At 43.5% G+C, this 27,272-nt stretch overlaps 1 protein-coding gene across 5 annotated transcripts in view; it reads left to right on the forward strand.

The window, feature by feature from the left end:
• The first annotated feature begins 9,605 nt into the window (after positions 1-9,605).
• The window catches only part of INTS10 (integrator complex subunit 10), a 37,960-nt gene continuing 20,293 nt past the window's right edge, over positions 9,606-27,272 (forward strand). Inside the window, exons 1-9 of one of the 5 annotated variants that reach the window (XM_081220886.1) lie at positions 9,606-10,071; positions 10,626-10,693; positions 11,873-11,976; positions 13,567-13,706; positions 15,768-15,849; positions 16,347-16,487; positions 16,918-17,089; positions 17,553-17,722; positions 18,490-18,623. In XM_081220886.1, the coding sequence (XP_081077012.1) occupies positions 9,943-10,071; positions 10,626-10,693; positions 11,873-11,976; positions 13,567-13,706; positions 15,768-15,849; positions 16,347-16,487; positions 16,918-17,089; positions 17,553-17,722; positions 18,490-18,623 (1,140 nt within the window). In that variant the 5' untranslated portion in view covers positions 9,606-9,942. The remainder of the gene's footprint in view (positions 10,072-10,625; positions 10,694-11,872; positions 11,977-13,566; positions 13,707-15,767; positions 15,850-16,346; positions 16,488-16,917; positions 17,090-17,552; positions 17,723-18,489; positions 18,624-27,272) is intronic. The other 4 variants (XM_081220887.1, XM_081220888.1, XM_081220889.1 and 1 more) reach the window with 4 other exon arrangements.

The raw sequence follows: 27,272 nt of genomic DNA on the forward strand, positions 1-27,272 counted from the left end.
GTATGGAGACTCCTTAAAAAACTAAAAATAGAGCTAACATATGATCCAGCAATCCCACTCCTGGGGATATATCCAGAGAAAACCATAATTCAAAAGTATACATGCACCCCAGTGTTCACTGCAGCACTGTTTATAATAGCCAGGACATGGAAACCTAAATGTCCATCAACACAGGAATGGATAAAGAAGACATGGTACATATATATAATGGAATATTACTCAGCCATAAAAAGGAATGAAATTGTGCCATTTGCAGCAACATGGATGGACCTAGAAACTGTCATACCGAGTGAAGTAAGTCAGACAGAGAAGGACAAATATTGTATGATATAGCTTATATGTGGAATCTAAAAAATTGGTAAAAATGAACTTATTTACAAAACAGAAATAGAGTTACAGTTGTAGAAAACAATCTTATGGTTATCAGGAGGGAAAGGCAGGGAGGGATAATTTGGGAGATTGGGATTGATATATACACATTATTATATATAAAATAGGTAACTAATAAAGACCTACTGTATAGCACAGGGAACTCTACTCAATACTCTCTAATGACCTGTACCGGAAAAGAGTCTAAAAGAGTGGATATACGTATATGTATAACTGAGTCACTGTGCTGTATAGCAGGAAGGAACACAACAGGGCTTCCCTGGTGGCGCAGTGGTTAAGAATCCGCCTGCCAAAGCAGGGTAGTCGGGTTCGAGTCCTGGTCCAGGAAGATCTCACATGCTGCGGAGCAACTAATCCCGTGCGCCACAACAACTGAGCCTGTGCTCTAGAGCCCGTGAGCCACAAGTCCTTGAGTCCACATGCCACAACTACTGAAGCCCATGTGCCTAGAGCCTGTGCTCCACAATAGAAGCCACCGCAATGAGAAGCCTGCGCACCGCAACAAAGAGTAGCCCCCACTCGCCACAACTACAGAAAGCCCGTGCACAGCAACGAAGACCCAATGCAGCCAAAAGTAAAATAAATTAAATAAATAAATAAATTTATATAAAAAAGAAAGGAACACAACCTTGTAAATCAACTATACTCCAATAAAAAAATAATAATTTTAAAAAAAGAAAAGAGACATAAAACACTATGCCTCAAACACACAAATAATAACATGTAAAAGAATCTAAAAAAAAGGATGGATATAATGGGGAAAGAGATAAGAAATTTTAGGAGAGTTATAAAAATTTACATATATAGTTTCCAAGTGGAAACTCTAACACTGAAAAAAAAGCATAAGAACTGGAATCAAATATTCACTGGATGGGATTAACTGGAGATTGAACACAATAGAAGAAAGGATTAGTAAATCTGAAGATAGCTCAAAATACATCCTTAGGGCCTTCCCTGGTGGCGCAGTGGTTGAGAGTCCGCCTGCCGATGCAGGGGACACGGGTTCATGCCCCGGTCTAGGAAGATCCCACATGCCGCGGAGCGGCTGGGCCCGTGAGCCATGGCCGCTGAGCCTGCGCGTCTGGAGCCTGTGCTCTGCAACGGGAGAGGCCACAGCAGTGAGAGGCCCGCGTACCGCAAAAAAAAAAAAAAAAAAAAAAAAAAAATCATTAAACTGAAACACAAAGAGTAAAATATTAGGAGAGAAACAAAAACAAAGCCTCAATGACCTGTGGGTCCAACACATGTGTGGTTAGGATCCCAGAAGGAGGGAAGCAGAAAATGAAGTAGGAATAATCTTTGAAGAAATTTTAATCAAAATCCCAAATCTGATCAAAAAAGAAACCCACAAGGGCTTCCCTGGTGGCGCAGTGGTTGGGAGTCTGCCTGCCAATGCAGGGGACATGGGTTCAAGCCCTGGTCCGGGAAGATCCCACATGCTGCGGAGCAACTAGCCCCGTGAGCCACAATTGCTGAGCCTGCGCGTCTGGAGCCTGTGCTCCGCAACGAGAGGCCGCGATGGTGAGAGGCCTGCGCACCGCGATGAGGAGTGGCCCCCACTTGCCGCAACTGGAGAAAGCCCTCACATAGAAACGAAGAGCCAACGCAGCCATAAATAAATAAATTAAAATTAAAAAAAAAAGAAACCCACAGACAGAAAAATCAGTGAACCCCAACCAAAAAAGAAAATCACACCTACACAGATCATAGTCAAAGATACAGATAAAATCTCAAAGGCAAGCAGATGCAGGGTCTTGAAGAGGTACAGGTTCATAGCAGCATTGCATCCATCAAAGGGTGAATTAATAAACAAAACTGGCACATATACACAATGCAATATTATTTAGCCTTAAAAAGCAAGGGAAATTATGACACATGATACAACATGGATAAAGCTTGAGGACATTAATCTAAGTGATATAAGCCAATCACAAAAAGATCAATACAGTATGATTCCACTTATGGGAGGTACCTAGATGCTCTAGGTACCTCGTAAAACTCATAAAAACAGAAAGCAGAAGTTTGGTTGCAGGGGCTGCAGTCATGGGATACAGAGAATTGTTTAATGGACACAGAATTTCAGTTTTGCAAGATGAGAAAGTTTTGGAGATTGGCTATATCATGTGAATATGCTTAACACGAATGAACTCCACACTTAAAAACTGTTAAAATGGCAAATCCTACATTATGCATATTTTACCACAATTTTAAAATGTTTGAAATTTTTTTAAAAGGAGCAAACATAAGATAAAAGATACAGTATGTGCAAACAGCAATAATAAAAATAAGGCTAAGTTCTCATTAGAACTAATGGAGGCCAGAAGACAAGAGTATCTTTTTTTAATTTATTTTTTAAATTTAATTTATTTTATTGAAGTAGAGTTGATTTACAATGTTGTGTTAATTTCTGCTGTACAGCAAAGTGATTCGGTTATACATATATATACATTCTTTTTCATATTCTTTTCCATTATGGTCCATCACAGAACACTGACTATAGTTCCCTGTACTACACAGTAGGACCTACGGGTATCTTTAAAGTGCCAAAACCAAATAAAAACTATCAACTATCAACCTAAAATTCTACACTGAGTGAAAACATCTTGCCAAAATGAAGGCAAAATAGAGAGATGTTCAGATCAATGGACGTTTAAATAACCAGTTGCCTGCAAACTCGCTCTGTAAGAAATGCTACAGAAAATTCTTCAGGCTGAAGGAAAATGGTACCATATAGAAATCAGACTCACAAGAAGGAACAAAGAGCACTGGAAATGCTAAAGATATTGGTAAAAATAAAAGGGTAATTTTTTGGTTTCTTGAATTCTTAAGAAGTTAAACATTTATAGAAAAAATAATAACAATGTATTGTGGCAGAGGTAATATATGTGACAATAACAGCACAAAGGGCAGGAGAACGGGGAAATGGAGTTTTGCTGTTTTGTCTTCACATTCTTCGAGAAGCGGTGTAATACACAAAGAAAACACGCCAGGGAACATTAGCAGCGTTACAAGTGGATCTGCACACAGCAGGAGCACAGGGGACCACAGCCAGGTCCTCGCAGTGACAGTGAGGGCCTGGTGCTGCTTGTTTCCCGTTCTGCGCCCTGGCCCCCTCTCTGCTCCAGAAGGTGACCCCTGGGGGCTGCATTAGCCCGGGGTTAGCATCACCCAACGGGAGGGAAGTACCGCAGGCGCTCAGAGGGCAGGAGAGGGCAGCGGGGCACTTCTTGTCCACTCTCTCTTCCTGTATCGGTGCAAGAGCTTGGCTGAGGCTGGCATTCTACAACAGCAGCCTCTGCCAGGATGCCCCTCAGCTCTCAGCCTCCAGGGCGAGGGGTAATCCTGCTGTCGCTGGTTCCCGGTCCCTCCACATCCCCTATGGGTCTCTTAACCCTGTCCACACTGCTGTAAATCCGTTAAATCCTTCAGAAATCCACTTGAGTGTATCTTGTTTTTTCCTCTTGGGACCCTGACTAAGAGAGCAAATGGTATGAAGAGTAACCTCTCAGGCTCTCAAGATGGAAATCTGGGGTTCCCATACATGGCTCAGAGCCACTGGAAACCCATAGCACACCTTGGAACCAGGATTACTCAAAATAAGGTCTGCCATGGCATGGAATGGAGCAGAGAGGGGAAAAGACTTGGAAAATCATTTGGTTACTGTGGCAATAAGATGTAGATTGGAAAAAGATAAGCTGGGTGTCTTGAACTTTCAACTCAGGGCGTTGGTTGAAATCAGAAAACGTCTCTGATGGCCTCCAAGGAATCTGTTATCTCTTTGCTTCCAGGCTGTATGTAACAGCTGCAGATGGAGTGCCTGTTCTGCATTATATCCAGGCATATAACGAGAGGAATATTCCAGAATGGCAGCGTATTTGCATGGCCTTAAAGTGTCTCCCTCAGTTTGCTTATTGTTGCAAAGAAAAGAAAATACTTACAGTTCAGACAACACCTTGAATGATCAAAATGAGCATCACCAGTGAGGGGCAGGTGGACACTGTATGCCTCCAGGTGTGATGCCCGGAGAAGGGTAGATCACACGTGTAGTGGTCCACCTGGGAATGCACAGCTGAATCTAATCAGGAGGAGGAACAGGTGAGCCCAGAATGAGGAACTTTCTGTGTAAAAGAAAATGGAGAGGAGCTAGATTCTTCAAAAATGTCAATGTCATAAAAGGCAAAGAGAGGCTGTGGAAATATTCTAGGTTCAAGGAACACGAAGTGGAAAGTGAATGCAATACCTGATCCAATACTGGCTCCTTTACTAGAAGGGGGGTTCTGTGAAAGACATTATTGGGTCAATTTGAAAACTGGAATGTAGATGGCAGAGTGGATGAAACTACTTTATTAAGGTTAAAGGTATTGAAGTTGATCACTGTCCTTGGCTATGTAAGAGAATATCCTTATTCTTAGAAAACACACGCTGAAATATTTAGGAATAAAGGGCCATGACAAATACAATTTACTCTCAAATTGTTCAGTAAAATATATATTATGCATGTATTTATTGAGAGAGAGAGAGAATCCTCTCTCTCATGCAAATGATAGAGCAAATGAAATAAAATGTTAACAATAAGTAAACCTGAGTAAAGAGTATGTGTTAGCTTGCTGAGGCGGTCAAACAAAGTACTACAAACTGGGTGGCTTAAACCTCAGAAATTTACCGTCTTACAGTTCTGGAAGCTGGAAGTCCAAGATCAAGGTGTCAGCAGGGTTGGTTCCTTCTGAGGCTGTGACGGGGAAGTGTTCCAGGCCTCTCTCCTGGCTGCTGGTGGTTTGCTGCAAACCTTTCGTGTTCCTTGGCTTCTAGACACATCACCCTCATCTCTGCCTTCATGTTCAGATGGCATTGTCCCTGTGTGTGTGTGTGTCTGTGTCCACATTTCCCCTTTGCATAAGGACACCAGTCATACTGGATTAAGGCCTAAGCTAATGACCTTAAGTTTAATCACCCCTGTAAAGACCCTATTTCCAAATCAGGTTACATTCTGTGGTATCAGGACTAAGACTTCAACTTATCTGTTTTGTGGGGGGGGGGGGACACAATTCAACCCCTAACAAGTATATGGATAATTTTTATACTATTTTTATTCTTGTAACTTTTCTGTAAGTTTGAAATTATTTCCAAGTAAAACATTTTTTTAAGGAAAAGAAATTCCTATATGGTCTACAGAGTGACTTACAAAACCAGGAAGAGAAAAAGTATATCCCAAAGGACCTGCAGGATTCTACCAACTCACATCCACAAGATGCTTGGAATTGACCAAATAGGATAAATTATACAATGAGATAGGACCAAATTTATCAATACGGGTGCACTTACCAAGAATTCTAGGTTCAACATGTCCAGTAACAGTCTAGGAACTGCTTGTCAGATGGGCATGTTTTGCTCCATTAGGCCTTGTCGGGGGCTGCATACAGCATCCCTATCCATCACAGCCATTTTGAATTCTGTTGGATCTGTTATAATAATTGCAGATCCCTCTTTTGGGATCTGCAGCTATTATAGATAGTTGAACAGCTGTTAGGTGCCAAATGGCTCTAAGAGTTTGCTTGTGAAGACTGGTTCATAGATGGCCTAGATTGAGATGCTGGAATTTTCCCAGCATACGTTAGAGGAAGGACTATAATGGCTCACTGAGATGGGAATGTTGGAGTTAATTCATTATGTGCAGCCTGCTCAGCCGACCCCTATCATACAACCCAGGAGGCCCAGAAATGCTTTAGTGAAGGGAGCACCAGAATCCATAAAAGTCGCAGTGCTAACTGTCCTCTGTACACCAGAGATGCTGGTGGGAGATAACTGCAGTAGAATTGGGTGCCCTAATTTCAATGGGAATAATGGGATCCCTGTGTGGTAGCAGTGTCGTGGCAGCACTTGACCATCAAGGACAAAGTAGGCACAACTGGCATAATAAAACACGGGGACAGAGTGGCCATCAGAGCATTTTGGCTCTCAAGGTCTGTGGCAGTGGCTAATTGATCATAAAGTTCCCAGGAATAAAATAGATGGACAGCCTCCACCAAAGTACGGCTTGATCTGTAAAATCAGAGAAAATCTAAGCCAGGTAAGCAGGAATCTGAGTTGAATGACTATACAGAAAGTACCCAATTCCCATCAGTTCATAGATCCAGAGTCCTAACTGAAAGAGTGCGAGGCGGAGTCGTTGAGAGCCCAGACTGATACTAAGACCAGGAATCTCTTACAGCATCAATCTGCACATGCATGTGCTATTCTCCAGCAGGACTCAGCCTCCTCAATGTTCATTGACTATACAGTTATTGCCCCTATTTCAAGCCAGTCGCAACATCCAGCAAGATGCACCACAGGGTGCATCCAGGGCTGTTCATCTGAAGAGTGGATACAGGTGGGATAAGAAGCAAAGACGCTGAGCACGCTGAGTGTCCAAGCAAGGCTATAGCATGAGGAAGCAGATAAACTAGGAGGAAAAGGTAGGTCTGTCAAGCCAACATCAGGGAGGAGGAAAGGAGGAAATGGCTGAAAAGAACCAAGGAGAGAGTTGAGGGCAGGAAAGTTAAGAGATTGTGTTTATGAGTTTTGAGATTTTGAAGTGGAAGGTAAAAAGCAATATAGAGTTTAATACGAATCACCGAACTGAGGTCCAGGAGCTTGAGGCTGGATGCTGGATGCTGGGCATCGTATGTGACTTCGAAGTTGTCAGGGAGAACGGGAGCCAGGCGCCCAGACGCTCAGTGAGGCTTCGAGATCAGGACAAGGAGGCCCAAAAGACGTAAACCCACACGGTGTGGTACCTCTCTTCTGTGCTTTGAGATGGCAGCATGATACCCTAGGACAAATATTTATCTGGAGATCTTTCAAAATTAAGAGGTTGGCTAGAAAACAGCCACAAGTCTTATCTTGTATTCTGGCAAAAACTCAATTGATTGGCATCTAAATTATAACCACAGCTCCCTTATTTAGCCCTAGCTTTAAAATTTTAATTTTCGGTTGTTACCTAATACAACACTAGAGAACTAAAGACTCAGGAACAGGTACACAGTTTTGTCTTGGTTTCTGTTTTGTAATCCCATAACCAAAACAGAAAGTTTAAAGTCTAATCAGTCATTTTTGCCAATTTACACATTATACAATTTATACATTAAAATCAATGAAATAATGAAAAATATATTTAAGCTAGCAATCTGTTTTTTTATCTACACTTTGTAAAATAAAAATTATCCTGATTTTTATATGTATATATATATATATATATACATATATATATATGTATATATATATGTATATATATCCTTTTTCTTTTCTTTTTTTTTTTTTTGGCCGCACTTGCAGGATCTTAGTTCTCCGACCAGGGATTTAACCCGGGGCCGTGGCAGTGAAAGCACCGAGTCCTAACTACTGGACCACAGGGAAGTCCCCTGATCTGTTTAAATTCAATTTTCTACCTTCCTTTCTACAAAGCCGAAAGAATTCTATCACTGAGCAATCCATCCCAGCCTACAAAGTGATCGCATAATCACGCTGTTCCTGTGCATAATCAGAGGACATTAACTAGCGTTAGAAACCATAATGCTTCCCAAAGCGCTAATACAATTAATGTATCAGAGTGACTGAGGGTAAAGCAATGACTCTTACCTAAAGATATCATTGAGGATACTAATGAAACAAAATCGAGTTTATTAAATCAAGGTTTTAAAATAAGGGGGGAGATACTAAAGTTATCATTTTTAGACTGGTATTATGAGCGAAATAGCAAAAGAGCCTGGACACTGATGGATTTGGTAGCGTTGGCGCTTTACATGGTGTTCCTTAAAGCCTGATCTTCTTGGTACTTTCCTGTAAAACTAACATACTAATTCACCACTAACTTTACGATTGTTTTTATTTTATTATTTTTTCAGCCTCACCACACCACATGCAGGATCTTACTTCCCCGACCAGGGAGCGAACCCGTACCCCCTTCAGTGGGGTCACAGTCTTCACCACTGGACCCCCAGGGAAGTCCCACGGTTGTTTCTTTTTAAATTATTGTAATTACAAAGTACATATTATACTTTACGTATAATCACAGTGTTGACTGAGGAAAAATGCACAACCTAAAAGTTGCTAGTTATGTTTTATTTGGGGGCCTTACTGAGGACCATCGCCTGGGAGACAGCCTCTCAGATAGCTCTGCAGGACTGTTCCAAAGAGGTAAGGGGGAGTGAGGATATATAGGAGTTTCTGCTGATAAACACACATGAGAAGATGCAAGAGTCTGGGCTCATTAAAGTTACTCCTTAAGTATGCATCTTTATGTAGGGCCACTATCCTGTTTTTCTCCATTCTGAATTCCGCTCATGGGGCACTAATGGGGGGCGGGGGGTGGAGGGGGGCCAGGCTACAGTGGCTGATAGATTGCGCTTGCGGGCAGGCAACAGTCATTATTTACTGGGATGGCAGGCAACATTCTTTGCCCTCGATAGTAAGTATATATTCATATTTATTTACCATATTTATAATGTTTTCATGTATGAAGTATATAGTCATTTTTTTCCCAAAAAAATCAGTTTTGTATCCCTAACCTCGGTTTTAAGTCCAAGATACCAGTGGTACTAGAACTTGCTAAAAGTTTTGTATATAGACCTTGGACTGGAGACTCCAACGAACTGTTGGGAACACACATTTTGGCACATGCCTCCTATTAGGCAAATAAATGCTGCTTCCTCCGGTTCCTAAGTGTGGCCTCCCTTCACGAGATCAGGTAGACTGTTTTGTTTTCATTTGGTGAAAATGACACTGATTCTGGTTGAAAGAGAATTAAAACAGCTATTTTCTGTAGGTCACAGGTCCCTAACACTGTAAACTCGGGTTGGAACAGGATAAACGGCTCGGTAGCTCCCGGCATGCAGCCAAGCACCTGCAAAGTACTAAGACTGCAACTGGCTCAATAAATGCTTTTCGGAGAAACCAGGGAATAAAGGCGCAACGACCATGAGACGTGACCGTGCTGAGGACCCAAAGCACCGGTCCAAACGCTGGCTTTACCGCCTGACCGAAACCAGCGCGAGTCTTTCTGTACAGCCGATGCGGAGGTCCCGAGGGGCTCTTCCCGCCGCCTCCGCGCCGCCCCTCGGCGCTCCCCCGTCCAGCGTCTTCCCCGCCCGGCCCCCGGCCGCCCAGCCAAGACTGACCACCCGGCTCCCGGGCGCCGCCAGGACCGGGCTCCGCGCATGCTCCCTGGCTGCACCGGGGTCGCTCCCGAGCAGGGTGAGAATCCGCTCCTCCGCGTCTTGGAGGCGACCTGGAAGAGCCGGGACGAACGCACTAGGTCCCCAGAGGAGGAAACCACCGGGCAGAGGCGCAGAGTGGCCGGGACAAAGCTGCTCGCAAACCCCGGAAGCCCTCCCGGATCCACCCTGCGGCGGCCGCGCGACCCCGGACCTGCGCAGTAGCGTCCGCCGCGGCGGCGGCGGCGGCGGCGGCGGCACGGTCCGCAGCGGCAAGGTCCGCGGCGTTCCCTAGCTGGAAGGTCCGCGGCGTTCCCTAGCTGGAAGGTCCGGCAGCCTCAGGCCGCGCGAGGCCTCCCGCGTCATGTCGGCCCAGGGCGACTGCGAGTTCCTCGTGCAGCGAGCCCGCGAGCTGGTGCAGCAGGACCTGTGGGCCGCCAAGGCTTGGCTGATTACGGCCCGCAGCCTCTACCCCGCCGACTTCAACATCCAGGTGAGGCCGGGCGGGGGCGCAGGTGGAGCGCTCCTCCCCGCTTCCCTGAGCCCCCGCTCCGGGTCGGGGCAACGGGAGCGTTTCCCTCTTGGCGGCCGGGACAGCGCCTGGCGCCGCCTGGGAAGGCCGCCCGCCGGCTCGTGGGTCCGGACGGCCGCCGCGCGGGCGCGGGTAGTGTCGGGGGCAGGGGCGGGGTGGGGGTGTTCTGGGTCCCCGCGGGAGGGAGCTGGGGTGCAGTGTAGTGAACACAGGCGCCAGCTCCGGGCTGCGGCTCTGTGAGGGGACCAATACCGCGCATCTGCGGGCCCCGCGGTAGATAAAGGCATCCGAGTGACGCGAACGGCAGAGACCTGCACCGTGTTGCCGTCGGGGGTAGTCAGGAACCCTGCTGGCCGCCGGAGACGTGCCTGCGCTAAGCCGGGGCCCTGGGGCCGTGCGGCGCGAGCCCTGAGGCTCCGTCAGCACGTGATGCCCGACCCTGGGACCTCCGGGGCGGTGGGGTGAGCCGGGCCGGCCGGGCGGAGGGCCTGACGCGGCCCCGGCCCGTGTTGCAGTATGAGATGTACACCATCGAGCGGAACGCGGAGCGGACGGCCACCGCCGGGAGGCTGCTCTACGACATGTGAGTGGGGACGCCGCCCCGCACCCCTCGGGAGGTTTCCGTTCTGTCTGTGGCAGAGGGAGTTGGGGGAAGGTCCTCAAGTTCATCTGCGTGTCCGGCACCTAAAGCTTAACTTGGCCGTGGGTCTAGGCCTTCCGTTAACTGCGGGGAAGTCTTCTTAGTTTTTATTCTTGTTACAGCTCTTCCATTCAATCATTTATTTTACTTTGGGAGTAACGTGATACAGGCTCCTCGCAGAAGTTGCGACGGTACGGAAGTGTAGAGAATAATCAGTGGAAGTCCCTCCCAACCTCGGCCCGAATTCTAGGGGTGTGTGTGTCAGTGTGCATGTACGCCCAGGACACCTCACTAGGTTCTGGGGGAGGAGATGCAGCGCTGAGCGCCTACTGCTCACCCACTGTGATGGGGCTCTTTCCAGGCCAGCATGTAGGGATCTACTTGGTTCTTTCTCCTGTCTGCATAGCGTTTCAGCCCTCTTTTCTCGGCGGACATTTAGGTAGTTTCCAGTTGTTTGAAATTATATTCAGAGTGTCAGCAGTTTTGTACTCATATTTGCGTGTTTTTCTGTAGAGTAGATTCTTAGACGTAGGTTTTCCTAGTCGAAGGGTATGCGCATTTTAAATTGTGATGCACTGTCAGGTTACTCTCCAAAAAGTACTGTTCAGTTTACATCTCCACTGACCCTGTGTGAGTGTCTCTTTTCCCACACCTTCGCCAGCATTGGATAGTATCAGTCTTTCTCTCAGCTGTCATTTTTTGCCGGTGCTGTAGGAGAAAGCAGTGTCTTGCTATTTTTAAAGATTTGTGTTTGTTGTATTACTAATAAGACTGAGTATCTTTTCAAATATTTGGCCGTTTGTATTTTTTCTGTGATTTACCTTTGCCCATTTTTTTGTTTGGGGAGTTTTTTTTTTTTTTTCTTGTTTGCCGTTTAGTAGTGTTTTGCATATTATGGTCACTTGTCTTTTCACTTATTAAAAAAACTAAAGACTTTTGTGCGTACCCTCATTTTTCTTAGTTTATGTTTTTATATCTTTATTTCAGTTTGTTTTGGTACATCTGTGTACTCACTTGGAATATAGTAAAATGTGTTTTTCTTTGATGCTAGCGTTTTACTTTCTTTTCTGGATACTATTTAGAATCTGACATTTTAATTTAATGCATTCATTTTAAAAATAGGTTTGTGAATTTCCCAGATCAGCCCGTGGTGTGGAGAGAAATCAGCATTATTACATCAGCATTAAGAAACGATTCACAGGATAAACAAACCCAATTTTTAAGAAGTAAGAATGAAGTGATAAGTTAATGGTGTATAAATGACTACTTCTGTAAGTCAGAAAGAGAAATACAAATACCGTATGCTAACGCATGTATATGCAATCTAAAAAAATCGTTCTGATGAACCTAGTGGCAGGACAGGAATCAAGACACAGGCGTAGAGAACAGACTTGAGGACACAGGGGAAAAGGGGAAGATGAACAAAGTGAGAGAGTACCACTGACATATATGCACTACCAAATGTAAAATGGCTAGTGGGAAGCTCCTACACAGCACAGGGAGATCAGCTTTGTGACCACCTAGAGGGGTGGGATAGGGAGGGTGGGAGGGAGAAGCAAGAGGGAGGGGATATGGGGATATATGTACACGTACAGCTGATTCACTTTGTCGTACAGCAGAAACTAACACAACATTGTAAAGCAGTTATACTCCAATAAAGATGTAAAAAATACAATTACCAACATCGATAAATAGCTAAGGTATTAAAGCTATCATTAAGAACTCAGAGATGAGATATAATAATGTGTTTTGTGCTACGTACTCTAGCAATATACATAATTTATAAAATTAGAAGCAAAAATGTAAAAGAAGATAATTCATCTAATTTTTATAAAATGTATGAGATTAAAAGTAATTGTATTTTGGAAGTTTTGCCTACTTGAGTAAAAATACTAGCAATTATTTCACCATAGTAAAAGTGACTCACAACTGTGAACCCAATAAGATGCAGTTTTATTGAGCTGTTAATTTTTAAAATAATAATTTTCTGAAAAACAGAAATATCTAGAAAGTGATCATTCTTTTTACTGTTATTAGAACACAGTGATGATGCGATCTCATATAATACAGTTGTAGATATACCAAAATATTTCCAAGTAGAATTATATTATAATAAAAAACATATAATTCTTTAAAAAAAATTACTACTTCTGGAATACCAAGTTCTGTGTAGTAATTTCACAAAAGTCACATCTGTGCTATTGGTACCCATATGCATGTTTTGTTCTTGGCAACTGAAGCCTGTACAAATGATGTCACTTGATCCCTTGAGCATGTGCTTAGAACCCTTTAAACTTCCTTATAGGATGTGGATTTATCAGTTAGCCTGGGAAGCTGAATATATTTTAACAAGTTGTACAGTAATCATAAAATATCTTTAGATTAGACAGATCTCCACAGAACAGGAGAGAAACTTTTAGTAATTTATGACCTTTCTCATTAACCTTCACTCTGTGTTGGTTGCTATAGCCAATTTCAGATTTTGGATAAAAAAGAAAGTAGATTGTTTAGGTCATTTCAACTTAAGTGAGTAGTTTTTATCTCAGTCAGCAGCAAGCACTGCTGTGACCCTTCCCAGACATCATTCTTCTCTTCTAGATCCAGTAAGGCCTCCACAGGTTTTATCATCATTCAGCAAATATCTTATGCCCAATAATATCTGACCCCAAAGCCTTCCAGGTTGTAGGTGAACTCCAACAATAGTAATTCTTCACTTAGTATGTATCATTCTGTACATGATGATGCCTTATTTCCACTTTTGCTTCCATATTTTCTTCCTGAAAGAAACTTTTAAAAGTGAAATGTGTTATATACAGGTTTATTTGAAACTCTTCCTGGTCGGGTCCAGTGTGAAATGTTACTAAAGGTTACAGAGCAATGCTTCAACACTTTGGAACGATCAGAAATGTTGCTTCTACTTTTGAGACGATTCCCTGAAACGGTGGTACAGCATGGGGTAAGATTTGATCCTTTCCTTTTTCATAAAAGAGAATAAAATTGATCAGTGGACTCACGAGTATGTTTAAGAGCTACAGTGTGTATTATTCTAAAGTAGATTATTCTAATTCTGAGGAGTACCAGATAAGATTGAACTCAAATCAAGGAATCTTTGTCAGTAAAGCTAAAAGGATGTCACTGTTACCAAACTCTATGAATATCCAGTAGAAGTTGTGTTACCAGTGTGAGGAAACAGTCACCAAGCCTTGACAGTGCTACTTATCTTCAATTGGTAAAGTACAGTAAAGTTTTAAAAAATAATCTGTTTCATTGTGTTGAACAATGTGTTTGAATTTAAAGGAGAGCCATAGTTTGTATTCTTAACGTTTTTCACGTGCTTTTGCCATGTGGTCACTGTTTTCCCTCTACTCTGCCCTTTCCTCATATCTCTATTATTGAGTGCTACTGGCAGGCACTGGTCGGCGTTCAGTAGGTCCTTCTATACTCCTTAGATCCATTGAGGTAGATAGCATCCTACTTTACTGGCATTTCCCATAGCCAGTAACAGAGAGGTGGGATTCAGATCTTTAACTTTCTTAATTCAACCTCTTTGGCTTATTCTTTCTGGCTCCACTTTTCTGGCTGCTGGCCCCAGGTAACCTTCTCTGTACGTCCGTATATTAGTTTCAAGGACCGCCGTCACAAAATACCAGAAACTGGGTGCCTTAAAACAACAGAAGTTTATTCTCTCACAATTCTGGAAGCTCGAAGCCCAAAAGCAAGGTATGGGCAGGGCCGTGCTCCCCGTGAAGGCTCTGGGGAGGACTCCTGCTCACCTCATCCTGGCTTCTGGGGCACCAGCGATCCTTGTCATTCTTTGACTTGCAGCTTCATCACTCAGTTTCTGCCTCTGTTGTCACGTGGCCTTCTTTGTGGTCTGTGTCCCTGTGTCTTTACATGACCTTCTTATAAAGATACCACTCATTGGATTTAGGACCCACCCTGATCCAGTATGACTTCTACGAAGACCTTTTTTTTTTTTGGCTGCATTGGGTCTTTGTTGCTGCACGTGGGCTTTCTCTAGTTGTGGTGAGTGGAGGCTACTCTTCGTTGCGGTGCGCGGGCTTCTCACTGTGGTGGCTTCTCTTGCTGCGGAGCACAGACAGGCTCTAGGCATGCGGGCTTCAGTAGTTGTAGCATGCGGGCTCTGTAGTTGTGGCTCGCAGGCTCTAGAGCACAGGCTCAGTAGTTGTGGCACACGGGCTTAGTTGCTCGGCGGCACGTGGGATCTTCCCGGCCCAGGGCTCGAACCCGTGTCCCCTGAATTGGCAGGCGGATTCTTAACCACTGCACCACCAGGGAAGTCCCACGAAGACCTTTTTTATAAGATAAAAAATATATGAGGTCACATTCTGAGGTTCTGAGTGGACGTGAATTTTGGGGGGGTGCTGTTCAGCCTGGTGTCCTCCCTGATCATTACTCTGACTTTTAACTTTCTGTCTCATGTAATTGTTTACATGGTTCCCCTCTCCCCCCACTCCATGCATCCCCAAGTGGTTGCAAGGAAGATGATGCAAGTGTTGGTGGATTTGGAGAAGCCAGCTTTCTACTAGGATAGGGCATCAGTAATGGGAAGGTGGCCTTCTCAAACAGTTGTGTCCGACCTAGTCCAGGCTGTATGAGTGACTACTCCCGGCAACTCTTGAAAATGTTAAGTTTTGTCTACATAATACATCTTGATGTAGAGAATAAAGTTAGTTTCTACATTTCTTAGAAAAATCTCTACATCTCTATTATCAGACTGGCTCCAGTGCTTCCGTTAAGTTTCTTAGACATTTTAATTTTACTAGTTCAGGGGAGAATAACCAAGACAGAGTGGTCTGTGGTCAGGTGAATGTGGAGTTCCCTTCTGGGTGGTGTTGCTGATGCATTTTTTTGTTTTCTAGTCTTTAAAATGATAATATTTGTTTCTCGGGTAAGTTTGAATACACAAACTATGTGGTAAATCAAATATGGTGTTTATTCATGTAATTCTGACATCTGAAACTTAACACAAATGATTAATTGTATTTTGAAACAGGTTGGCCTTGGGGAGGCACTGTTGGAGGCTGAAACTATTGAAGAGCAAGAATCTCCTGTTAACTGCTTTAGAAAATTATTTGGTGAGAAAAATTACATTTTGTATTCATTCCTTATGCTAAGTAGAATATGCTGGGGGTAAGTGTCATTTCAGAAATAAGGTCATTTGTGGAAAGCAGAGGAACTCTTCGTATTATGGGATTTAAATCCGTGTTTATTTTTTCAGTTCGGAAAGCATTTTAAACAACTCCTAAGTTTTTATTATGTAATAGTTGATACCTCTGAAAGAATATGTGTAACCATGTATTTGAGTATGAAGCATACTAATAAACAAACACCTGAATTTCCACCCAAACATCACTCATAATGTGGAATCTGCCTGTGTGTTTCCTTGCTGACTCCATCCACTGGTGTCCCTCTGCACTGCAGTTTTTAAATAAATGTGCCATAAGGGGTTTCTTTTTTGCCTGTCTATTTTAGGTACTACATTAAGTGAACTCTGAAATAATTTTTTTTTTTGCCAGAACCCTAGAGTAGACAAACAGCTTAATCGGTTTTCCTCATTTTCCCTCTTCAACAGTGTGTGATGTCCTTCCTCTAATAATTAACAACCATGATGTTCGGTTGCCCGCCAATTTGTTGTATAAGTACTTGAACAAAGCAGCTGAATTTTATATCAATTATGTCACTAGGTCTACTCAAATAGAGAGTCAGCATCAAGGTAAGTGGGAATAACCTGCAGTTTATTTTATTGTATTTTTTATTTTGTAAAATTTCAAGCTCAGAAATCCCTCAACATTCTCATTATTCTCCTCTGGATACATACCAGTTTGATAGTCTTGCTAAAAGATGGTTCCTAGAAGAAAACACTACAGTTAAGAGATAAGACTTCTCTGGACCCAGTTGTACCCCTCGATTGAAGCAGTGAACCTGCTGAACTGTAAGGTTAGCTTCACACGTTAACCACAGCTCAAAGGTCCCTTCCTACTCTACCAGGGACCAGTGGTGGGTCTTTGAATAAAACACACAACATGTTGAGGTTCTGTGTTCTTGCCTCTGGCATGGGGAGTTAGACGTCTTTTCTCTATAAAGTACCGCATAAATAGTAAGTAGTGATGGTAATTGTAAACTACTTTTTTTTCACATCTCAGGTGCCCAAGAAACGTCTGATTTAATGTCACCGAGCAAACGTAGCTCTCAGAAGTACATAATAGAGGGGCTGACTGAAAAATCATCCCAGATCGTGGACCCTTGGGAGAGGTTGTTTAAGATTTTGAATGTTGTTGGAATGAGATGTGACTGGCAGATGGATAAAGGAAGAAGGTACGAAACTGTTCATTTCTAAGATTGCGTAACAAATCTTTGATCGCATACTCTCTATAAAACAAAATACTTTTTTCTAAAAGCATATAATGTATAGGTACACCTCTGTCTGGGCAAATTCTGTAACACTCAGTATTTATGCAAAAGAGTGTGGTTTTTCACTTTATTAAAAGATTCCCAACGGAAGTATGAACTCTTAAGATGATGTTGAGCTTGAAGCACTCCTTGGTGTTTAGAGGAAAGAGAAGCTACTTGGCATGTTTGTGTCATGAACTCTTGGCCTGTTGCTGCTCTAATTCAGAAGAGGAATTTGCATCCATATGCAGACAATGAAGAATAATTATACATGCCGAGAGCCACATTTGGTAGTTGTAATGGTTCTATATTAGGGCTTTTCTCTGGTAGACCTTGTGCTGACAAGCCCAGAGTAATTAAATAATTTTTATTGTCCTTCACCTTTCAGAAGCTATGGTGATATTTTGCATAGAATGAAGGATCTCTGCAGATACATGAACAACTTTGATAACGAAGCTCATGCAAAATATAAAAACCAAGTGGTTTATTCCACTATGTTGGTCTTCTTTAAGAATGCATTTCAGTATGTCAACAGCATACAGCCGTCTCTATTCCAAGGTTGGTTTAAGAATTTTAGAGTGTCTCAAAATAGTGGCCTCATTGCGGGTGGTGAGGAAGATGAAAATGTTTACCTTAACATTGTTCTTGGATCCGAATAATTGCGGGGTGATGCCAGAGCTTTCATTAGTTGTTGATTTTTATGTAAGTAAGTTTTCATTAAAAACATATCAAAGGATGTAGTGGTACTGTGAAACTACAGATATTGAATGCCTCTGTTTTAAAAAAGCAGCAGATGTAGCTAAGTACTGAAGTAGATTTCACAATGACTTCTCAATAGACAAAGATTTTTAAAATAATATGTATGCATATAAATTCTAGAGAATGTGAAAAACAGGAAAACTACAGGGTGAAATCACCCACAATACTTCTAGTATAACGCAGCTCTCATTTTTGTGTATTAACTATAGTGTTTCATATATTTAGATTTGTTTGGAATTTATAACAATAATGTATGTGTGATTTGGTAGTTTTTCTTTTTTTGGTAATTTTATGCTTCGTGATCATTGTAAATAATTGATAGATAACATAAGAACAAATACAAAGAGGGAACTTTCCCTTGTCCACCACTGAGAAAGAACCTTTATTAACAATTTGGTTTATATCTGTACAGTTTTTCATTTCTGTATATGTATACTTATTTGTTTACCTAATTGGGATGATACTGAATGTATTTTCACATGATAGTTGAGTAAATTTCCACCTGACACTAAGTACTGTTTTCCTTGCTGCATTTTTAAGTGTTGGTGTTTTCCCTCCATCCACAGGTCCTAATGCCCCTAGCCAAGTTCCACTGGTTCTTCTGGAGGACATATCAAATGTATACGGTGATGTAGAAATTGATCGCAGTAAACACATACATAAAAAGAGGAAACTAGCTGAGGGAAGAGAAAAAACCATGGTAATTCTTTCAGATATAACTGTTAACAGATTATATGTTTATGGTTTGCTAGAAGAGAATCTTTGTAAAACATGGCTCTGGAGCTAAATTGATAAAGCTTAGGTCTTTTAATTATAAAATATAATGACTATATAAAATCAGTGGTTCTCACCTAGAGGTGATTTTGCCCCCTGGGTTATTTGACAGTGTCCAAGGACATGTTTGATGGTCATGGCTCAGTGGGGAGGGGTTACTGTTAGTATCTAGTGAACGGAGGCCAGGGTTGCTGTTAAACATGCTCCTGTGCACAAGGAGAGCCCCACAGCAGAGAGTTATCCAGCCCCAAAGGCCACTAGTGCTGAGGCTGAGGAACCCTGGTATAAGTCGTTTATACCTGTGTGACTTAGTGCCATTGATTAAATTTAAAAGACAAAACCAAATAAACTACCTTGGACATGTAGAGTGGGGTGCCGAGGGGCGCTGGCCGCCGAATGGGGAGTTCTTAGGCCATCGGGGTAGGAAGTCATAACCCGAGGGGAGATGTCAGAAAGGTCCCATGAAGGAGGTTGGCATTTGACGCCAGCCTTGTAGGGTTCTGTTGTTTGGAATTGGGAAGTAGATTTTGTTAAGAGGGGGCAGCTTGCACAAAGATGCAGGAAACCAGAGAGAGCGAACCATCAGTCTTCTGGTCTGGCCTGCTGGCAAGCCAGGGCCCAGCGCTGATTTTCGAACTCTTTTTAAGCAGAGGAATCCTTTCTTTCGGGGAACACTTCTGTGGAGCCCCGTCATGTGATATGACAATGGGGATGCTCTCGGTCAGGTCTCAGCAAACTTTGTCCTGTAACATGCCGGGTGGCGAATGTTTCAGGCTTTGCAGGCCATGCATCTCCATTGCAGCTACGCTGCTAAAGTGCAGAAACAGCCACAGACAGTGGGAGACGGCGGGGTTTGTCCTGCAGGGCGTAGCGTGCCAGCGCCTCCCCTGGTGGCAGTGTGGGGGCAGCCGGGAGTCTCACCCGCCTCTGTGCCCTCTTCTCTCCGCCTTGCACTCTCTTACCTGCTCTTCTTTTTTTTTCTTTGCGGTACGCGGGCCTCTCACTGCTGTGGCCTCTCCCGTTGCGGAGCACAGGCTCCGGACGCGCAGGCTCAGCGGCCATGGCTCACGGGCCCAGCCGCTCCGCGGCATGTGGGATCTTCCCGGACCGGGGCACGAACCCGTGTCCCCTGCATCGGCAGGCGGGCTCTCAACCACTGCGCCGCCAGGGAAGCCCTTACCTGCTCTTCTTCAGCCCTTGGGTAACATTTAACGAGACCCTGGCTTGATGAGGGACAGGTCTGAAAATCAGTTTAATCTGATGTCTCCCAGGTTCTGGAGTATAAAATGGTTTGGAGCGGGAGGACGCGGCCTATTCTGAATGTGCGTGTAAGGGTATTAACCCTTCTGAAAAACTAGTTTGTTTCCTTCCACAGAAAAACGCTCAACCTGCACAGTTTTGCTTTGAAGCCCAGCCCTGAACCCCAGGCTGAGGTCTCCGTGCTCACCAGGCCTTCCCAGATGCCCTCTGTCTGCTCTTTGGTTCTTTCCTGACGTCCCCAGGCGGGGTAGCTCTCGTCAGCTCTCCCTTCTGCTTCCTGAGGGCGTGTGGTTTCACAGTAAGACCACAGACACCTCTCGCACCCATGCAGGTGGTAGGTTGTGCGTTCCTCGTCTCAGTGAAAAGCAGTGGCCTGTCATTCAGTGTACGTAGCGCAGCCGCGCCCTGCGTTTCTCTCCATCCCTCCCACCGCCTCCCTGTCCAGGCACCGCGGCCTCTGCCCCGGCTCGCCCGAGTCGTCATCCTCGCTCCCAGTTCGCACCCTCGCCTCCCCCAATCTCTCCTCTCCCCGGCAGCCTTAGTGACCTTTTTACAGTGTGAGTCAGACGTGGCTTCTGCCTGTCACGGCTCCCCAGTGCTCTAAGAATAAAATCCAGACCTTTCCTTTGGCGTCAGAGCACGCACTGAGCCGCCCTCGGTGCTGCAGACACGCCGGCTGCCGCTGCTCCTGCCCGGGCCCCGGCGCAGCTCGTAGCCACGCTCTGGGGCGCAGTGCCTTTCTGTGCCTGGCTGGGCCCCGGCGGGCAGTGCTCAGCCCAGAGCCGAGCTCCCTCCCGGAGGCTGCCTGCAAACGGCCACCAGCTTTCTCTTTTTATTACTGTACCTTAATTCTGCGTAGCCCTTATTGCTATTTATTTTTCATTCTTTCTTGGTTGGTTGGTTTTTTGCTGTCCATGTCCCTTCACCAGAGTACAAGCTCCACGGGGCCAGTGACAGTGTCTGGGCATCCATTCGGACGGTGCCTGCGCCCCAGCAGGCCTTCGGTGAGCTCTGGTGCGCGAGGGGATTCACGCGTGCCCTCCCGGGTGTGGGTCCGGGCAGTGGTACAGCTGTTTAGCCTCTGGCCCGTCCGTTCCTCCTTCCATTCTTCACTCGTCGTGGGCCGTCTAGCAGGCTCTGCTCTCATGCTCTGGCCCTCCAGGCAGTCTGGGGTCTCCGTCCCACTGCCTGCCCCACCCAGTGCATGTCCAGCCAGGTCTGTTTGTCCCTTTGTGGCAGGGGAAATACCTGGTGGCCCATGAGCTCAGCTCACAGACCTGTCTTGTTTTACTCATAGTGTTTTGTTTTTACTAACCTAGCACCTAAAACTTGGAAGCTTTCTCTCACTATCCAGATGTCTGACTTCCCTTTAATGATTGGTGTCTCTGATAATGCTGGCCCCTTGTGGAGGCCCACCCCTGCAGTGGGGTGGACATTCTCCCTGCAGCCTAAGTGCCTGCTCACGTGACCGGCCAGGCAGCTGGAGCCGGGGGCAGTCTTCCCTGTGGGCAGGGTGTCATCACCACATACACTCGTGTACCTTCCCTGAGGTCAGAACTCCGGCTTCAGAGCATCCCTGCAGAGCCTCAGAGCGCATTTCTGTATTTCGAAATCAATTTCTCTAAATTGTACAGACTGTTTGGAACTCCACACTATCCCCACCACATCTGAGGCTCTTCCGGAAACTCCTGATCTCATTTTGAGGCAGGAATGTGTTCCATGAGTTGCCACGGCAGTGAACACACCATTCCTATTACTGTATCTCACTAGATGGCCCACGTGTGGCCCACATGTGGCCCTGATGAGCTAGGATGCCTGACAGATGGGTTTTGGTTTTGAAAGGAATTGGGGTGTGTGTCATTACTAGGGGGATAAGAATATGAAGCTAACTAGGGTGGGACGGGGAGGGTCCCCAGCTGTCAAGGAATGGGGAGAAAGGTGGGTAGTGGGAGGGAGGTGCCAGTTTTTTCTGAGTTTAGCTTGAGGATTGGAGCTTTTTTTGTTTATTTTAACTATAGTTGTTTTACAGTGTTGTGTTAGTTTCAGGTGTACAACTTCAGATTCTTTTCTATTCTATGTTATTACAAGATATTGAATATAGTTCCCTGTGCTGTGCAGTAGGTCCTTGTTGGTTATCTATTTTATATATAGTAGTCTTTATCTATTAATCCCATAGTTCTAATTTATCTCCCCCCGCCCCCCTTTCCTCTTGGTCACCGTAAGTTTCTTTTTTATATCTGTGAGTTTGTTTCTGTTTTGTAAATAAGTTTATTTGTGTCTTTTTTAGATTCTACATACAAGTCATATCATATAATATTTATATTTGTCTTTCTCTGACTTACTTCACTTAGTATAATAGGTCCATCCATTGTTGCTGCAAATGGCATTATTTCATTCTTTTTTGTGGCTGAGTAGTGTTCCATTGTACATATATACCACATCTTCTTTATCCATTCATCTGTTGATGGACACTTGGGTTGCTTCCATGTCTTGACTATTGTGAATAGTGCTACTATGAAGATTGGGGTGCATGTATCTTTTCCAATTAGACTTTTCGTCTTTTCCACATGTATACCCAGGAGTGCGATTGCTGGATCATATGGTAGCTCTACTTTTAGTTTTTTAAGGAACCTCCATACTGTTCTCCATAGTAGATGCACCAATTTACATTCCCACCAACAGTGCAGGAGGGTTCCCTTTGCTCCACACACTCTCCAACGTTTATTATTTATAGACTTTTTAGTGATGGCCATCTTGACCACTGTGAGGTGATACCTCATTGTAGTTTTGATTTCCATTTCTCTAATAATTAGTGTTGTTGAGCATCTTTTCACATGCCTGTTGCCCATCTGTATGTCTTCTTTGGAAAAATGTCTGTGTAGGTCTTCTGCACATTTTTTGATTGGGTTGTTTGTTTCTTTGATATTGAGTTGCATGAGCTGTCTGTATATTTTAGAAATTAACGCCTTGTTGGTCGCATTGTTTGCAAATATTTTCTCCCAGTCCGTTGGTTGTCTGTTTGTTTTGCTTATGATTTTCTTTTTTTTTTTTAAACATCTTTACTGGAGTATAATTGCTTTACAGTGCTGTGTTAGTTGCTGCTGTATAACAAAGTGAATCGGCTGTACATATACATATATCCCCATATCTCCTCCCTCTTGCATCTCTCCCTCCCATCCTCCCTACCTCACCGCTATAGGTGGTCACAGAGTACGAGCTGATTTCCCTGAACTATGCGGCAGCTTCCCACTAGCTATCTGTTTTACACTTCGTAGTGTATGTATGTTCATGCCACTCTCTCACTTCATCCCAGCTTATGCTTCCCCCTCCCCGTGTCCTCAAGTTCGTTCTCTACGTCTGCATCTTTATTCCTGTCCTGCCCCTAGGTTCTTCAGAACCACTGTTTTTTTTTTAGATTCCATATATATGTGTTACCATACGGTATTTGTTTTTCATTCTGACTTACTTCACTCTGTATGACAGACTCTAGGTCCATCCACCTCACTACAAATAATTCAGTTTCGTTTCTTTTTATGGCTGAGTAATATTCCAGTGTATATATGTGCCCCATCTTCTTTATCCATTCATCTGTTGATGGACACACAGGTTGCTTCCATCTCCCGGCTATTGTAAATAGAGCTGCAATGAACATTGTGGTACATGACTCTCTTTGAACTATGGTTTTCTCAGGATATATGCCCAGTAGCGGGATTGCTGGGTCATATGGTAGTTCTATTTTTAATTTTTTAAAGAACCTCCATACTGTTCTCCATAGTGGCTGTATCCATTTACATTCCCACCAACAGTGCAAGAAGGGTTCCCTTTTCTCTACACCTCCTCCAGCATTTATTGTTTGTAGATTTTTTTTTTTTTTTTTTTTTTTTGCGGTACGCGGGCTTCTCACTGCTGTGGCCTCTCCCATTGTGGAGCACAGGCTCCGGATGCACAGGCTCAGCGGCCATGGCTCACGGGCCCAGCCGCTCCGTGGCATGTGGGATCCTCCCAGACCGGAGAACGAACCCGTGTCCCCTGCATCGGCAGGTGGACTCTCAACCACTGTGCCACCAGGGAAGCCCATTTGTAGATTTTTTGATGATGGCCATTCTGACCGGTGTGAGGTGATACCTCATTGTAGTTTTGATTTGCATTTCTCTAATGGTTAGTGATGTTGAGCATCCTCTCATATGTTTGTTGGCAGTCTGTATATCTTCTTTGGAGAAATGTCTATTTAGGTCTTCTGCCCATTTTTGGATTGGGTTGTTTGTTTTCTTTGATATTGAGCTGCATGAGCTGCTTGTAAATTTTGGAGATTAGTCCTTTGTCAGTTGCTTTGTTTACAAATATTTTCTCCCATTATGAGGGTTGTCTTTTCCTCTTGTTTATGGTTTTCTTTGCTGTGCAAAAGCTTTTAAGTTTCATTAGGTCCCATTTGTTTATTTTTGTTTTTATTACCATTTCTCTAGGAGGTGGGTCAGAAAGGATTGTGCTGTGATTTATGTCATAGAGTGTTCTCCCTATGTTTTCCTCTAAGAGTTTTATAGTGTCTTGCCTTACATTTAGGTCTTTAATCCATTTTGAGTTTGTTTTTATATACGGTGTTACGGAGTGTTCTAATTTCATTCTTTTACATGTAGCTGTGCAGTTTTCCCAGCACCACTTATTGAAGAGGCTGTCTTTTTTCCATTGTATATTCTTGCCGCCTTTATCAAAGATAAGGTGACCATATGTGTATAGGTTTATCTCTGGGCTTTCTATCCTGTTCCATTGATCTATATTTCTGTTTCTGTGCCAGTACCATACTGTCTTGATTACTGTAGCTTTGTAATATAGTCTGAAGTCAGGAAGTCTGATTACTCCAGCTCCATTTTTCTTTCTCAAGATTGCTTTGGGGCCTCCCTGGTGGCGCAGTGGTTGAGAGTCCGCCTGCCGATGCAGGGGATACGGGTTCGTGCCCCGGTCTGGGAGGATCCCATATGCCGCGGAGCGGCTGGGCCCGTGAGCCATGGCCGCTGGGCCTGCGCATCCGGAGCCTGTGCTCCGCAACGGGAGAGGCCACAACAGTGAGAGGCCCACATACCGCAAAAAAAAAAAAAAAAAAAAAAGATTGCTTTGGCTATTTGGGGTCTTTTGTGTTTCCATACAAATTGTGAAATTTTTTGTTCTACTTCTGTGAAAAATGCCATTGGTAGTTTGATAGGGATTGCATTGAATCTTTAGATCTCTTTGGGTAATATAGTCATTTTCACAACATTGATTCTTCCAATCCAAGAACATGGTATATCTCTCCATCTATCTGTATTGTCTTTAATTTCTTTCATCAGTGTCTTATAGTTTTCTGCATACAGGTTTTTTGTCTCCTTAGGTAGGTTTATTCCTAGGTATTTTACTCTTCTTGTTGCAGTGGTAAATGGGAGTGTTTCATTAACTTCTCTTTCAGATTTTTCATCATTGATGTATAGGAATGCAAGAGATTTCTGTGCATTAATTTTGTATCCTGCCATGCAAATCAAACAATGTGATACACCATATTAAGAAACAGAAGGATAAAAACCATATGATAATCTTAATAGATGCAGAAAAAGCTTTGGACAAAATTCAACACCCATTTATGATAAAAACCCTGCAGAAAGTAGGCATAGAGGGAACCTACCTCAACATAATAAAGGCCATATATGACAAACCCACAGCCAACATTGTTTTCAATGGTGAAAAACTGAAACCATTTCCTCTAAGATCAGGCACAAGACAAGGTTGCCCACTCTCACCACTGTTATTCAACATAGTTTTCGAAGTTTTAGCCACAGCAGTCAGAGAAGGAAAAGAAATAAAAGGAATCCAAATCGGAAAAGAAGAAGTAAAACTGTCACTGTTTGTAGATGACATGATACTATACATAGAGAATCATGAAGATGCTACCAGAGGGCTTCCCTGGTGGCGCAGTGGTTACAAATCCACCTGCCAATACAGGGGACACGGGTTTGAGCCCTGGTCTGGGAAGAACCCACATGCCACGGAGCAACTAAGCCCATGCGCCACAACTACTGAGCCTGCACTCTAGAGTCCGCCAGCCACAACTACTGAAGCCCGCACACCTAGAGCCTGTGCTCTGCAACAACAGAAACCACCGCAGTGAGGAGCCCCTACACCACAATGAAGAGTAGCCCCCGCTCGCCTCAACTAGAGAAAGCCTGCGTGCAGCAACAAAGACCCATCGCCGCCAAAAACAAAAAAACAGAAAACTAAACAAAACAAAAAGAAAAGATGCTACCAGAAAACTACTAGAGCTAATCAATGAATTTGGTAAAGTAGCAGGATACAAAATTAATGCACAGAAATCTCTGGCATTCCTATGAGTTTCTTTGCTGAGCAAAAGCTTATAAGTTTGATTAGGTGCCATTTGTTTGTTTTTGTTTTTATTTCTTTTGCCTTGGGAGACTGATCTAAGAAAATATTACTATGATTAATGTCTGAGAATGTTTTGCCTATGTTCTCTTATAGGTGTCTTATGGTGTCATGCTTTATATATAAGTCTTTAGGCCATTTTGAGTTTATTTTTGTGTATGGTTTGAGGGAGTGTTCTAATTTCATTGATATGCATGCGGCTGTCCAGCTTTCCCAGAACCACTTGCTGAAGAGACTGTCTTTTCTCCATTGTATATTCTTGTCTTCTCTGTTGAAGATTAATTGACCAGAGGTGTGTGGGTTTATTTCTGGTCTCTATTCTGTTCCATTGATCTATATGTCTGTTTTTGTGCCAATACCATGCTATTTTGATTACTATAGCTTTGTAGTATTGTCTGAAGTCTGGGAGGGTTATGCCTCCAGCTTTGTTCTTTTTCCTGAGAATTGCTTTGGCAGTTCTAGGTCTTTTGTGGTTCCATATAAATTTTAGGGTTATTTGTTTTAGCTGTGTGAAAAATGTCATAGGTAATTTGATAAAGGATCACATTAAATCTGTAGATTGCTTTTGGTAGTATGGCCATTTTAACAATATTAATTCTTCCATTTCAAGGGCATGGTATACCTTTCCATTTCTTTGAATCATCTTCAGTTTCCTTTATCAGTGTTTTAGAGTTCTCAGCGTATAGGTCTTTCACCTCCTTGGTTAGGTTTATTCCTAGGTTTATTTATTTTTTGACCTGATTTTAAATGGGATTTTTTTTTTACTTTCTCTTTCTGATATTTCATCGTTAGTGTGAAGAAATATAACAGATGTTTGTATATTTATCTTGTATCCTGCTACCTTGCTGAATTCATTTATTAGTTCTAATAGTTTTTGTGTGGAGTCTTTAGGATTTTCTATATAGAGTATCAT

Source organism: Mesoplodon bidens (assembly GCF_964165515.1).
Source record: "Mesoplodon bidens genome assembly, chromosome: 20".
Classification (NCBI taxonomy): domain Eukaryota; kingdom Metazoa; phylum Chordata; class Mammalia; order Artiodactyla; family Ziphiidae; genus Mesoplodon; species Mesoplodon bidens.